Source organism: Torulaspora globosa, chromosome 1 (genome assembly GCF_014133895.1).
Source record: "Torulaspora globosa chromosome 1, complete sequence".
NCBI lineage: Eukaryota > Fungi > Ascomycota > Saccharomycetes > Saccharomycetales > Saccharomycetaceae > Torulaspora > Torulaspora globosa.
Genome location: NC_050727.1, coordinates 1,284,473 through 1,297,735, shown reverse-complemented (window position 1 = coordinate 1,297,735; position 13,263 = coordinate 1,284,473). Strand labels below are relative to the sequence as shown.

At 44.0% G+C, this 13,263-nt stretch overlaps 7 protein-coding genes across 7 annotated transcripts; 3 read left to right on the top strand and 4 right to left on the bottom strand.

The window, feature by feature from the left end:
• Nucleotides 1-779: 779 nt before the first annotated feature.
• Nucleotides 780-1,358, top strand: HG536_0A07230 (uncharacterized protein; the record flags this gene model as incomplete). Its single annotated transcript, XM_037281688.1, has 1 exon — nt 780-1,358. One exon carries the CDS (start codon nt 780-782, stop codon nt 1,356-1,358), a length of 579 nt encoding a protein of 192 aa, XP_037137583.1.
• A 9-nt stretch (nt 1,359-1,367) lies between these two features.
• RNY1 (ribonuclease T2) lies at nt 1,368-2,663 on the bottom strand (the record flags this gene model as incomplete). Its single annotated transcript, XM_037281687.1, has 1 exon — nt 1,368-2,663. One exon carries the CDS (start codon nt 2,661-2,663, stop codon nt 1,368-1,370), a length of 1,296 nt encoding a protein of 431 aa, XP_037137582.1.
• A 224-nt stretch (nt 2,664-2,887) lies between these two features.
• On the bottom strand, nt 2,888-4,417 carry TFB2 (TFIIH/NER complex subunit TFB2; the record flags this gene model as incomplete). Its single annotated transcript, XM_037281686.1, has 1 exon — nt 2,888-4,417. One exon carries the CDS (start codon nt 4,415-4,417, stop codon nt 2,888-2,890), a length of 1,530 nt encoding a protein of 509 aa, XP_037137581.1.
• Nucleotides 4,418-4,743: 326 nt separating this feature from the next.
• RET1 (DNA-directed RNA polymerase III core subunit RET1) lies at nt 4,744-8,172 on the top strand (the record flags this gene model as incomplete). The annotated part of the gene is made up of 1 exon (XM_037281685.1): nt 4,744-8,172. The coding sequence occupies one exon, from the start codon at nt 4,744-4,746 to the stop codon at nt 8,170-8,172; it is 3,429 nt and encodes a 1,142-aa protein (XP_037137580.1).
• Nucleotides 8,173-8,310: 138 nt separating this feature from the next.
• On the bottom strand, nt 8,311-8,994 carry MEI5 (Mei5p; the record flags this gene model as incomplete). Its single annotated transcript, XM_037281684.1, has 1 exon — nt 8,311-8,994. The coding sequence occupies one exon, from the start codon at nt 8,992-8,994 to the stop codon at nt 8,311-8,313; it is 684 nt and encodes a 227-aa protein (XP_037137579.1).
• Nucleotides 8,995-9,242: 248 nt separating this feature from the next.
• On the bottom strand, nt 9,243-11,333 carry NOC2 (mRNA-binding ribosome synthesis protein NOC2; the record flags this gene model as incomplete). Its single annotated transcript, XM_037281683.1, has 1 exon — nt 9,243-11,333. The coding sequence occupies one exon, from the start codon at nt 11,331-11,333 to the stop codon at nt 9,243-9,245; it is 2,091 nt and encodes a 696-aa protein (XP_037137578.1).
• Nucleotides 11,334-11,608: 275 nt separating this feature from the next.
• Nucleotides 11,609-13,228, top strand: GEP3 (Gep3p; the record flags this gene model as incomplete). The annotated part of the gene is made up of 1 exon (XM_037281682.1): nt 11,609-13,228. The coding sequence occupies one exon, from the start codon at nt 11,609-11,611 to the stop codon at nt 13,226-13,228; it is 1,620 nt and encodes a 539-aa protein (XP_037137577.1).
• Nucleotides 13,229-13,263: the final 35 nt, after the last annotated feature.

Sequence of the window (13,263 nt, the reverse complement as noted above, 5' to 3'; positions counted from 1 at the left end):
GGAGATCTCGGCGGACAGCCACCCACACTGGTCAGTCACAGCCTGGGTTTGTCACTAGTCCTTTCACTTGGCTCACTTTTTCACTTTTGCTGCGGAAGATCGTACGGAACGGGGTCGTTCTAGACTTCGGGCTTCTCGCTCACTTCAACTTGGCCACCGTACTATTTTTGTGTTTTCTTCACGTGAACAGGCCGAAGCCCTCTGGCTAGCTTAAGCCTAGCCCTTTGAGAAGGGATTCTCACATTGAAACCCGGACATCGGGCTGTTCGTTATTAGCCGCCAAGATGATCCATCTAGGCTGGGGACCCCAGTTTGGTCCCCACGCTCCTCGTGACAGCCTGGCGGCTATTTTTGTCTTGTCGAGCTTACCGTCGACCCGATGAAACGCAACCTTTTCGGACTCCCTAACGTCGGATGTCTTGTTGAACAATAGTACCGCTGGTAGAGCCAAGCCATTTGGGTTTTGGCGCGGAAGCGAGCTCGGCGGCTATTCCCTTCTAAGTACACCAAGGTGAAAGCGGGCATTCCTGGCGATTGCTTGGCCTGTGTGACTTTCCCGCAGCGTGGAACGGCTCATGGCGGATCTCAAAGCCGTCTAGGGACCTTCTGTGTTGTCTTGTTCTTCTTGAAAGTGGTCTTAAAGTGGTTTGTTTTGACTGACGAGGTGGCGACGGGTAATAGAGACGCGACAAAATGTAAGCGCGTAAGCACAAAGCCCACCTATAAGAAGAGTAAACCTACCGTCTAGCAGGGGAATAGCAAGCCAATTGGAGTCGGAAATGGCCGGCGATTCAAACTTGACGAGGGAGTTCTTTGAGAAGCAAGAGGTTGATGACACTTTGCAGAGAATCCGCGAGCAGTATTTAGCTTCGAAAAAGAACCTACAGGAGTTGATGAAGAAGCAGAATGAAGAGCGTCCAACGACTAAAAACTTTTCTCCGGCTCTGAAGGATTTAGATCCAGTCGGGGCTTTCAGAAATTCTAGTATTGGGGTCCGCGACGGCGCTCCTGCTGCTAGAGGTCCAACGGCGGATGATCTCGTGTTGCTGAACGAAGTGCGATCTCTCAAGAGATTGACAATAGAACAACAACAGCTGATAAGACAAACGACGAACGAATTGTTGATACAGAAAAGAATGACGGCGGAGCTACAGAATAAGATTTTGAACTTACAATCGCAGGTTTCCTTTCTGGAAAGCAATTTCTTTAACTACCATGAGAGCGTGTCTCCGCAGGCACATGCTACGCCGGCTGTGCCGCCGCAAAGAACTCAAACGCGAAGCTTCTCGCCATCGGCATATTCTCCGCCCCTCGAGGACAATACTATGAGATTGATCCAAATATCCAAGCCCAAGTAGTGCTTTTAACTAGTGTCTGATAAATTTCAGTTTGAATTGGTAGGGTTTTGCAGCGGCGTCCCCTAGGTACACAAAACTCTGAACGTTTCCGTGTGGCAAAACGGTCGCACCCCATTCGAAAGATCCAGAATAGCCTAAGTAGCCTTTATCGGCATCGTACTCGAATTGGCCTGCATTGCCGATATGTTTATTGCATGTAAGCAAGCCGGTCTCGGTCAGTCCACAATAGCCGTTGCGGGACACTAAGTAAAAGCCACCGAAAGGTGCTTCAACTAATTTAAAATTAGCAGGCGTGCCCTTGATCATCCAATGTCCGTTTCTGATCAGGAATCCTTCGTACCCACTCACCCTGATTATACCTCTGTAAAGAGGGCCTTTGGGGCCCTCTCCGCCCTTCTTGGATGGCATGTAGCCCTTGGGGTAGAATTTGATACCCTTCTCAGGGCATTTGGAGTTGCCGTTGCCGAGGTATCCAACTGGCACGAGGTCTTCGCTGAGTAAAGATCCTTGCAACAGATGGTAGTACCAAACTTCTTTGAGAGAATGATGGTTATCGCATGCAAAGTGAACATTTTGATTGTTGAAACCGCTGTTCAATGCTGACTGGATTTCGTGCCTAGTGTAAGTCTTCGTCAAACTAGGTACAATTCCATGCTCCTTCAAGATCTCAGTGGTGTTCAGCCGCTTATAAGTGTTGTATGCCACTCGGAAATAGTCGTACACCGATTGCTTTTTATAATCTACATCTGATACAACCATTTCCCTGTTTCCCCAGCGTGAGTAACACTTTGGTCTAATTGTCTTGATACAGGTGCCGTGTTTGTTGTATTCGTGGATCCACAGCGATTCATCATCGCCATTATTACTTTTCCATAACCTACTCATTTCTTTAAGTAGCTCCCTACCAGGTATCTCGAGTTTTCTTTTGTCATCGTTAAACTGTTCGGAATTCAGCAGATAGTACACGTCATCGATTGCCAAAGAATCGTCGCAAAATTGCTCAAAACCTCCTCCACAGTTGTCAGGCCACAATCCATGGATGGTGAAGGAATCTAGTGGTCCCAACTGCTTCTCCAACTCCTCATCGTCCATTCCAGAGCGTGAAGGAATATAATCCCAAAGTTGTGATTGCAGGAAAATGCCGCCAGGATACTCAAAACAACAGGTGTCCTCAATTGCTGTATGATTTTGGCAACTTAAAGGTAAGTCAATAGGACATTGCGGCGGATAGGCTTCATCTCCGCCATTGAGCTTCCAAACTTTGGCAGAAGATTGAAGAAAGGGTACAAGATTCTTAATATACATCCTCGGATATGACAAGCGGACGATACTTCCCGTATTCTATTTTCTTTCTTGCATTGTAGCGCAGGTTCATCTAGGTTTATATCTATAAGTTTATCCCCTGAAAAAAGGCAGAACGACAACAAAGAAATTAAGAAGAAAAGGTTGCCATGGCGACTATAAGAATCGAGACTTTTCTGAAATGCTATAGGGATTTATTGAAGTTTCCACAGTGAGCGATGTGCTGATCAAGTTCCGCTTTGTTTCTTCTTGAGCTTCCTCTTGGCATAATCGAGAACCTGGGAATTGCCTTCTTTTGAAACGAAAAAGTTCTTCTTTCTGTCATCTTTCCACAACAGGACACCGATATCTTGGGCATATGTACTAAGCAAATGATACTCTTGGTGGCTCTCGAAATCGGAGTAGAGCGATCCTTCGTAGCATATAATTCTGTCGAGCTCCAATTGCCAAAGTTTAATTTGATCAACTACCGTTGGAGGAAGTATTTGTAGTGAATCTTTGCAGTTCGCGTCAAGCTCTAGTTTCTTTTCCAGCTTCTCTTCCGCCAGCCGCCTCATCTGTGGATGGGCATGTGTTTGTAGGTAGGCTATAATCTGATCTGCAGTGATTCCGTTCATTAGGGCTCTTCTGATGGATTCCCTTGTGATTTGGCCCGTAATCATATTGCTGAATCTGGATCTTAAGTGAACAAATAGACTGAGAATTGCTATCTGCAGAGGTGAGTTGGAATATGAGTACAGTTTGAAATTAGTCTCAACGATAAGCGCACCGTCCTGGGTGTATTGACCGTTTGCTCCCAGTTGATCGTCGTTGTCAATATCGCCAACCGTCTTGCCTGATTTTTCGTCTTTATTTTGCTTTAATACACTGTCCATAGCACCAGAGGCACCTCGTATACTCTTGGCATCAGATGTCAGCATTGTAGCTAATCTGGTGGGGTAAAAAACGTTGGAGTTTGAACTTTTCTGGAATACCAGCCCGTAGTCCCTCATATCTTTTGACATCAATTTTTGGGTCTCGCTCAGTCCATCCATGCTATAAGGCTTACCAAACTCGAGCGCTCCCAGCATGAAGATAAAGTTAAGGACCTCAACAGGATCCATTTGCAAAGTTTCTGTCATCTTCAGATACTGCAGCAGGAGCGTCCATATCTGCGAATTAACTTCCTGCAGCAGAAACTGAAAGCCTTCATTAGTGATTTTGAACTCGCCCGTAGTGCTCACTTCTTCCATTAGCTTACTATGTTTCAGCAAGTTCAAGACGTTGCTCGATGGAATATTGGTTAACGGAGTTCCCACCATAAAATGCAGAATTGTTTCCCATTTATCGGCAGAATAGCTATCGAGCATCCCTGTGGTTACAACATCATCTGCCTCGTCTACAACAATCCCGAACGAGTTGTTTACTTTACCACCTGTTAGGGCGTTCTTGAAACTTTCCCTGAATGTCTGATTCAAGTTGATCATCATCGGTCCATTAGAACGCACCGGGATAAGTAAGTGTAGCGACTTCATCGATTTGATAGCCTCCTGGAATTGATTCTTACCGCTGGCTTTAACCCATCTATCCAAGTCTCGTAAGGATATTTCACTTTCAGTGAATACCATAGACATTATGAAGAACTTCGCCAGCTGCGGAAGTAGCCTGTAGATTGCTAAGCATGTTGCTGGCGACTGATATAATCTGCTTTGAATCTGCTGCGGAAGTTCCTCCAGGTATTGATTGACCGAGCTTTTCAGTAAGTTATTGGTACTCATTTTGCAAAAATTTGCCCTGTAAAGACGCTTACTCAACCAAATCAGATGAGGATTACCGACTAGAATCCTTGAGAGCACCCAGCACTAGCAAATGAACCCAAGCTATGCTCTCATTCTGTCAATCATGGCTCTTAATTGACAATATCATCTCCAGATCAATCATCATCACTTATAACGTAGCCTACCTTAGTCAAAAATTTTCTAATTAGGCGATGAGATACTCGTAAATCAATGACTAAACTTCAAATATTCGTTCAATTCTTCGAGATAGAGGGCTTGTGGTGCTGGTAAAGTTGAGTTCGTCCTCCCAGAGGTGATTGGGAATCATGGCTGTGAAAAAATCGGAAGAACACGAGCATTTCAAAAAGGATGAGACATTTGAAGATCTGCTAAAACCGGTATATAAGGGCAAGAAGTTGACAGACGAGATCAGTACTGCGGAGGACAAATGGAATCTTTTGCCTGCTTTTTTGAAGGTTAAAGGTTTGGTAAAACAGCACTTGGACTCATTCAATTATTTTGTGGATGTGGATTTGAGGAAGATCATTCGAGCCAATCAATTGATCCTTAGTGACGTTGATCCTGAATTTTATTTGAAGTACGTCGATATCCGGGTTGGTCAGAGATCTAACGGATCAAAGGACTATTTAGTACCGCCACATGAATGTAGACTGAGAGATATGACCTATTCGGCCCCAATTTACGTTGATATCGAATATACGAGAGGAAGAAATATTATAATGCATAAGGACGTCGAAATCGGAAGAATGCCCGTGATGTTGAGGTCGAATAAATGTATCTTGTTCGAATCGGATGAAGCGACTATGGCGAAACTTAACGAATGTCCGCTGGATCCTGGTGGATATTTCATTGTCAATGGTACTGAAAAGGTCATTTTGGTGCAGGAACAATTATCAAAGAATCGTATCATTGTGGAGGCGGATGAGAAAAAGGGAATAGTGCAAGCTTCCGTCACTTCATCTACACACGAAAGAAAATCCAAGACTTATGTGGTGACCAAGAATGAAAAGATATACTTGAAGCATAACTCCATTGCTGAAGAGGTTCCCATCGTGGTTGTGCTCAAAGCTTGTGGTGTCGTTTCCGATCTAGAGGCAATGCAATTGGTCTGTGGAAACGATAGTAGCTACCAGGATATTTTCGCGGTCAACATCGAAGAAGCAGCCAGGTTGGGTCTGTACACACAGCAACAAGCCCTAGAGTACATAGGATCCAAAGTGAAGACAGTAAGAAGACAAAAGTTATCTGTTTTACAGGAAGGTATCGAAGCCATCGCAACCACAGTCATTGCTCATTTAACCGTAGAGGCTCTTGACTTTCGAGAGAAAGCCCTCTACATAGCAATGATGACCAGGAGAGTTGTCATGGCTACCCATAACTCAAAAATGGTTGATGATAGAGATTACGTGGGAAATAAACGTTTAGAATTGGCAGGCCAACTGATTTCGCTGTTATTCGAAGATTTGTTTAAGAAATTTAACAGCGATTTCAAAGCAAGCATAGATAAGGTACTCAAGAAACCTAATAGGGCAATGGAATATGATGCTCTGCTATCCATCAACGTGCATTCAAACAACATTACTAGCGGGTTGAACAGAGCGATCTCAACAGGTAATTGGTCTTTAAAGAGATTTAAAATGGAACGTGCAGGCGTTACGCACGTCCTGTCGAGGTTATCGTACATTTCAGCGTTGGGGATGATGACAAGAATTTCTTCGCAATTTGAAAAGTCAAGAAAAGTTTCCGGTCCTAGAGCTCTTCAGCCATCCCAATTTGGTATGTTGTGTACAGCGGATACACCAGAAGGTGAAGCATGTGGTTTGGTAAAGAACCTGGCATTAATGACCCATATTACAACCGACGATGAAGAAGAGCCCATAAAGAGACTGTGCTACATCCTCGGTGTTGAAGACATCTCTCTTATTGACAGCGCGTCATTGCATAGCAGTTATGGGGTGTTCCTGAATGGTACCCTCATTGGTACAACAAAATATCCAACAAAGTTCTTATCACAATTCAGAAATCTTAGAAGATCCGGTAAAGTTTCAGAGTTTATCTCAATTTATGCGAACTCTCACCAAAAAGCTGTGCATATTGCGACAGATGGCGGTAGAATCTGTAGGCCTCTGATTATTGTCACTGATGGCAAGTCTAGGGTAACTGCAGAACATTTAAAGAAGCTTCTTAGCGGCGAACTAGTCTTCGATGACTTCTTAAAGCTCGGTCTTGTGGAATATCTCGATGTTAATGAAGAAAACGATTCCTTCATCGCTCTGTATGAGAAGGACATTGAAAAAAATATCACGCACATGGAAATAGAGCCATTCACTGTTTTGGGAGCTGTTGCCGGTTTAATTCCATATCCGCACCATAACCAGTCGCCCCGTAATACATATCAATGTGCGATGGGTAAGCAAGCTATTGGTGCCATTGCATACAATCAATTCAAGAGGATAGATACATTGCTATATCTGATGATTTACCCCCAGCAACCAATGGTCAAGACGAAAACAATTGAACTTATCGGTTACGATAAATTACCAGCAGGTCAGAATGCCACTGTTGCTGTCATGTCATACTCAGGTTATGATATTGAAGATGCGCTAGTGTTGAATAAGTCTTCGATTGATAGAGGCTTTGGGAGATGTGAGACACGTAGGAAAACAACCACTATTCTTAAGAGATATCCTAATCACACGCAGGATATTATTGGCGGTATGCGAGTTGATGAAAATGGCGAGCCCATATGGCAGCATAAATGTTTGGGCCCTGATGGGTTAGGTGAAGTCGGAATGAAGCTTGATAGTGGTCAAATCTACATTAACAAATCAATTCCGACAAATGCATCGGACGGTGTTCTCGACAACACCCAATCACAATACAAAGAAACTCCAGTAATTTACAGAGCGCCTGAGCCTTCTCATATTGATCAGGTTATGATGTCCGTGTCTGACAATGACCAAGCCCTAATTAAGGTGTTATTGAGACAAAACAGAAGGCCGGAATTAGGTGATAAGTTTTCTTCAAGACATGGACAGAAAGGTGTTTGTGGTATCATTGTGAAGCAAGAGGATATGCCGTTTAATGATCAAGGTATTTGTCCAGATATTATCATGAATCCCCATGGTTTTCCGTCTCGTATGACTGTGGGTAAAATGATAGAGCTTATATCCGGTAAGGCAGGCGTGTTGAACGGCTCGCTAGAGTACGGAACCTGTTTCGGTGGGTCCAAGCTTGAAGATATGTCAAAGATATTGGTTGATAATGGATTCAACTATTCTGGTAAGGATATGTTATATTCTGGTATCACAGGTGAATGTCTACAAGCATACATATTTTTTGGACCGATTTACTACCAAAAACTGAAGCACATGGTGCTCGATAAAATGCATGCTAGAGCGAGAGGTCCTAGAGCAGTCCTGACCCGTCAACCAACGGAGGGTAGGTCCAGAGATGGTGGTTTAAGATTGGGTGAAATGGAAAGAGACTGTGTTATAGCGTATGGTGCGTCGCAACTACTTTTGGAAAGGTTAATGATCAGCAGTGATGCTTTCGAGGTAGACGTCTGTAACAAATGTGGCTTGATGGGTTACAGCGGTTGGTGCACTACCTGCAAAAGCGCAGAAGATATTAACAAGATGACCATACCATATGCTGCCAAGCTTTTATTCCAAGAACTTCTTTCCATGAATATAGCTCCTAGACTGAGGTTGGAAGAAATTTTCAATCAGTAGTAGCCTTTTTGTCCCCGAAAGGTAATCTTAGCAGCTTATTGATTGATATGAACGAAAGGCAAACATGTCACATATTATTTACGATTCGGTTACAAAGCATATAATCAACCAGACAATATAATAACGTAAGGAACAAGACTAATCGGGGAAAATCATCGAATATTCCAACTTCATCCTTTTCGATAACTCTTGCATTGACATCTCTTGGCCTGCGCTCTGTTTCATTTTTAATTCAATTTCTGCAAACTCCTTTTCTTTGCGTATTTGAGCCTCTTTGACCTGCTCCATCATCTGCTCCCTGTATTCTTGTTGCATTTCCTCCGACAGCGCTTGAAAGTCCTCAGACTCAAAGACAGCTTCCATATCCTCCTGCAAATTGTCACTGAACTGGTATTCAATCTTTCTCTTTTCAGCTTCACATTCTCTTCTTAATAGCTCTTCATAACCTCCCATTTTATCAATCTTAAGCAATGTAGAATTTAGCATGTACGACATGCCAGCTTGCGAGACTCCTCTCCATTTCGAGATAAGGTCAAGGATTCGCTCTTCCGTCTCAAAGCTCTCCAGAATCTTGATGGCCTGCTTCAATTGATCGATATGCTTCTTATATGACGCTTTCTGCCGCGATAGCTCGTTGAACAAGAGTCTGGTTTGCGTGGCCAACTTCCGATCCTCCACTGAGACATCCCTCTTTTGAACTGTCTTGCGAGGGCCACTGCGACGACTTGTAGATGCACAAGCAGCTCTGTCACCAGCTTTGTTCTTGTATGGCTTCTCTGCTACACCAGCAGGTGAGCTGTCTACCATAGTAGTGTCATCCATTAGCCGCCGAGGTCAAATAGAAGTAATACTCGGCCAAACTCAACTAATCCTCTGAATATCGCGATTATGCTCACTCAAAGTTGATATTTGAGGTACCGGTGACTTTTGCTCTTCTGGAAGTGGTACGTATCGTCGACTCTATACCGTTCCATCTCGAAAGGTGAAAGACAGCGGGCTCAAAAGAAGCCAGAGCTTAAATGGCAAATATACATAATATACTGGTTAATCACAAGCACGGAGCCGGGCTATCAGTCAGACATCTCGATATCTTTCTCGGCATTCAAGGAAATCTCCTTTTCCTTGTCTTCTTCCTCCATGCTCTCTCTGAGTATTCTGGCTTTCTCCTCCTTGATTTCACGTTGAACAGTAACGTAAGACCCTAAAGGTGTTTTCTCCCATGGCGTGTCGTTCAAGAACCTGTTCACTTCAGTTCTGAGAGTTGGACTGAACTCGACGTTGGCCCTAGCCTTTTGAATGAATGAGCTGTTCTGATCAAGCTTCTCGACAATGTTGGACAGTTGCTTGTTATATCTGACATTCTTTGAGCTCTTGATATACCGACGTAGAGAAATTATAGCAGGACTGGCAAGCTCAGGGAAAGCGACGTTCTTGCAGTAAAGAACGAAGTACTCTCCCACCAAATCGACGAATTGCTCGGCCAGGCCTTCGTGATAGACTCGGGTTCCAAGATAGGCTTTGGTACACTTAATGTTGTGGTCAAAGTCAAAGGCCTCCAGGTTCTCTTTCTTTTTTGGTACTTTGGTGAATGCAGATGATACTAGTATTTCAGATAGCAGTGGGAATATAGGAATGAAGACGCCAGTATTTTGCGACAATCTGATCAGCGATCTGATTAAATAGAACCTCAAGGGGAAAAACTGCGGTGTTGGAATCAGTCTAATGGTACCCAACGTCACTTGGACTAATGGATAGATCAGTTGTCTCAACTGGGATACGTTGTTTCTCTCTTTCTCTGGATTGCAGGACAAGGAAAGCACACGAGACCAAAAGTCTAGGGAATGACAATATTGCCTGTTGTAGACGATCTTGTACGCCTCTGCAGGATTGGATTTCGCGGTCTTTTTCGTGGTAGCATTCATTGAATTCCTCAGATGAATAGCTAACTGTCTGATGTATTCGAAACCAACCTGGTAACCCAAAGTTTCGTCGATGCTGAATAATTCCGCGGCTGAGTTCTTTTGGAAATTTATCAAAGGCATGGTACGCATATTTGTCTGACGACAGCTCTTGATGAAAGTGGAGTAAGTCGTTTTTAGCACAAGTTCCAGCGTAGACTTCTTGAATTCCTTCGATGCATTGTGTAAGAAAGCAAACGCTGCTATTTGTGTCTCTAAATCCCTGGTAGTGGACCATACTCCAACGATACTCTTGACGATCTCTTTCAAAAGCTTTCTGTGGGAAAGGAAATAGGGTAGTAGCTGATCAACAGAATGCAAAATGAGCGCGGCAGTCTCAGTGTTGGTGATATCATCCAAAACAACAAGCAAGGCACTTGCGTGGGATTTCATAATCGAAGACAATTTGGAAACATTGGAACCAGTTGGCAACGTTCTGGAGCCTTTCACCACTTTGTAAGGAACCAATTTTTGAATCGCTGTTGGCAGGTCCTTCAGGGCAACGAATAACAGTTCGTGGATCGCTTTTTCATCCGTTGCAGTGTATTTGTATTCTTCAACGCTATCTTCCTTGTTTAAGTTCACCACCACTTTAAACGCAGTCACGATGTTCCTGATAAGCTTCAGATTGGCATTGCCTTGCAGTTGTTTTTTCCACTGCCTGACCAACTTCAAAGTAAGCTCGATTTTTTCCGTTTCTCCAGCACCCTGAGTGTCTTCATCCGCCTCTTTTGTATCCTTGTCGTCCTCTTCTTCGCTTTCACTGTCATCGATGCCGTCTAGCGGATTCGTAGCCTTGAAATCAAGCAATTCTTTATCATTCTCTTTCAGATACTGGTAGAATTCAGGGTCCTTTTCCGAAAGCTCGGCCATGTTTTGTGCCATATCTTCTTCCTCAGATGAAGAATCGTCTTGATCTGACTCATTCTGCTTCCTCTTGCCCTTCTTGGCGCCTTTTGGAACTTCGAACCCATTTTCGAACAGTTTTTCCACTGACATATCTTTGAAAACTTCCTCTTTTGCAGATTTTTTCAGCTTCTGCTCATCTTTCGTCAAAGCAGCATTCTGTTTCTCCTGTTCTGATTTATTGCCACGACGCCCTTGGCTTCTTTTCCTGTGTTCCTTCTGCTCTCTACGATGGTCCAGCGTCCGCTTCAAATGCTTCGACTGAAACTTCTTTGTAGCCTTTGAGACTTTACCCATTGCTACCAATTAAACCCAATGCCTAGTTTCAAAGGTGTAATGAATCTTCCAAAGCTCAGAATGCGAACTTCCAGGCAGCTTTGGTATCTTGTATGTACTGAATACTTCAGCTCATCGCATCTCATCGCGTATACTAGACCATATAAAAGAAAATTTTCATTCAATACTCCGTACATGGTGATAATAATACCGATCTGCCAGAATCTTTCATTATCCACAGTTAATCATGAAGAACTACTTCAGTTGAGAAGCTGCTAGATGAGCGGCCATCTCGGATGTTGAGTGCCCGAACGAGACTCGGGAGCTTTAGGGTTGTCGGAACTTGCTTCCGGAGGTTTATCAATTGTAATGCGTGCGGTATAGTTCTACAAGACAAGGATCCCGCTAGAGCCGGCTTTTACATCAAACCAAAGAGGCCGATTGTGAATAGGCTTGCGAAATTGGAGGATGTGAAGTATCTGCTGTTTAGCCAGGAACTTCAGAAAGCAAAGGATAGTGTTCCAGTGGGTTCATTAGACGAGCTGAGAAAATCGAAGTCGCACTCTTTGAGCTGCAAGCGATGCAATGATGCATTACACTCGAATAGATATACCAAGGAGGGTTTTGCGAGATTTAGCTTTGATCAGGTGTTGGAATTTGTGCCGAGGAACAGCAATGTTGTTCACGTCGCATCATTACCGGAGTTTCCTTTCCATCTGGTTAAAAAAGTGCTGCAGGATGCCAATTTCAAGTCATCGCTTGTGCTAACAAAAGGAGACCAGCTTGTCAAGGATAAGGCTACCTTGCAGAGGAAAGTAGATCTCTTTTTCAGGGACTTTTTGAAATACCATTTGCGCATTCCTACGAACAAAGTGATTGCCACGTCTGCGATTCGTAAATGGAACATACCGACGGTTTACGCGAATCTTAGTTCATCGAGCTACTTGCTGGGGAACGCGAATGTGGGCAAGTCGACGTTGATCAACGGCTTATTGCAGAAGTTCCCAGGCAGCAAGATGGACGGAGAGGGACTCGCGTCGACGCCAACGGAGACAGGTCAACTGGCGGGAGTTCTACATATACCGAATATGACAAGAAATTTACAAGCATTCAAAGTTGCTGACAAGGTGATAAACGATCTCCCTGGTTTTACGACAGACTTGAACGAAGTTGACTTAGAAGATATCATTGAGCGAGAATGGCTGGACAAGATTCGGAAGACTGATCAGTTCAAGGTCAGGAAGCTGAAAAAGAAGACATATATCTCTCTCAGAGGGACCGAAAATGGCGGTTGCTTAACTCTTGGTGGCATTTTCTTTCTCGTGCCTCCGCCGGAGACTATCAACCAGGTGGTTAAATACATACCCGGAGCCGTACATCAGTTCGCCAACGTCGCAAAAGGCCTCGAGGTGTTCAAGTTGTGTAAGGAGTCCCCAGATCATGCTTTGGCAAAATCCTGTGGTATTAAACCAAACGTCTGTTCTATCGATGCGTACGCCAGGCACATTATTCCACCATTTCAAGGTAGCATTGAAATTGTGTTCAAGGACATCGGATATGTACTGCTGCGCTCTACCGGCAAGTATAACTTTACGAAGCCTTACGAAATCTGGGTTCCCAAAGGTATAGACGTGTGTGTCAGAGAACCATTGTCTTCTCTTATCGAAGAGGGCTATGAGAACAGCGTGGAGTCTCGCGGCAAAAAACCAGCATGTCCTCGCAGCAGACCGCTGGTCAGTTCAACATACATAGTTCCACAGGATGAGACCAACCCTTTGGAGAGGATGAAATTGATGTATTTACAGCGGACCGAAAGGGACCTATCTTCCAGACGCCATCACAACGTCAATCCTTGGGATGTGGTCAAGACATTGCACGACGAGCCACCTAACTTGTACTGGCACTACAAATGGTGAAAACAGCTCACTTATGTATATAGAGAATTTCATAA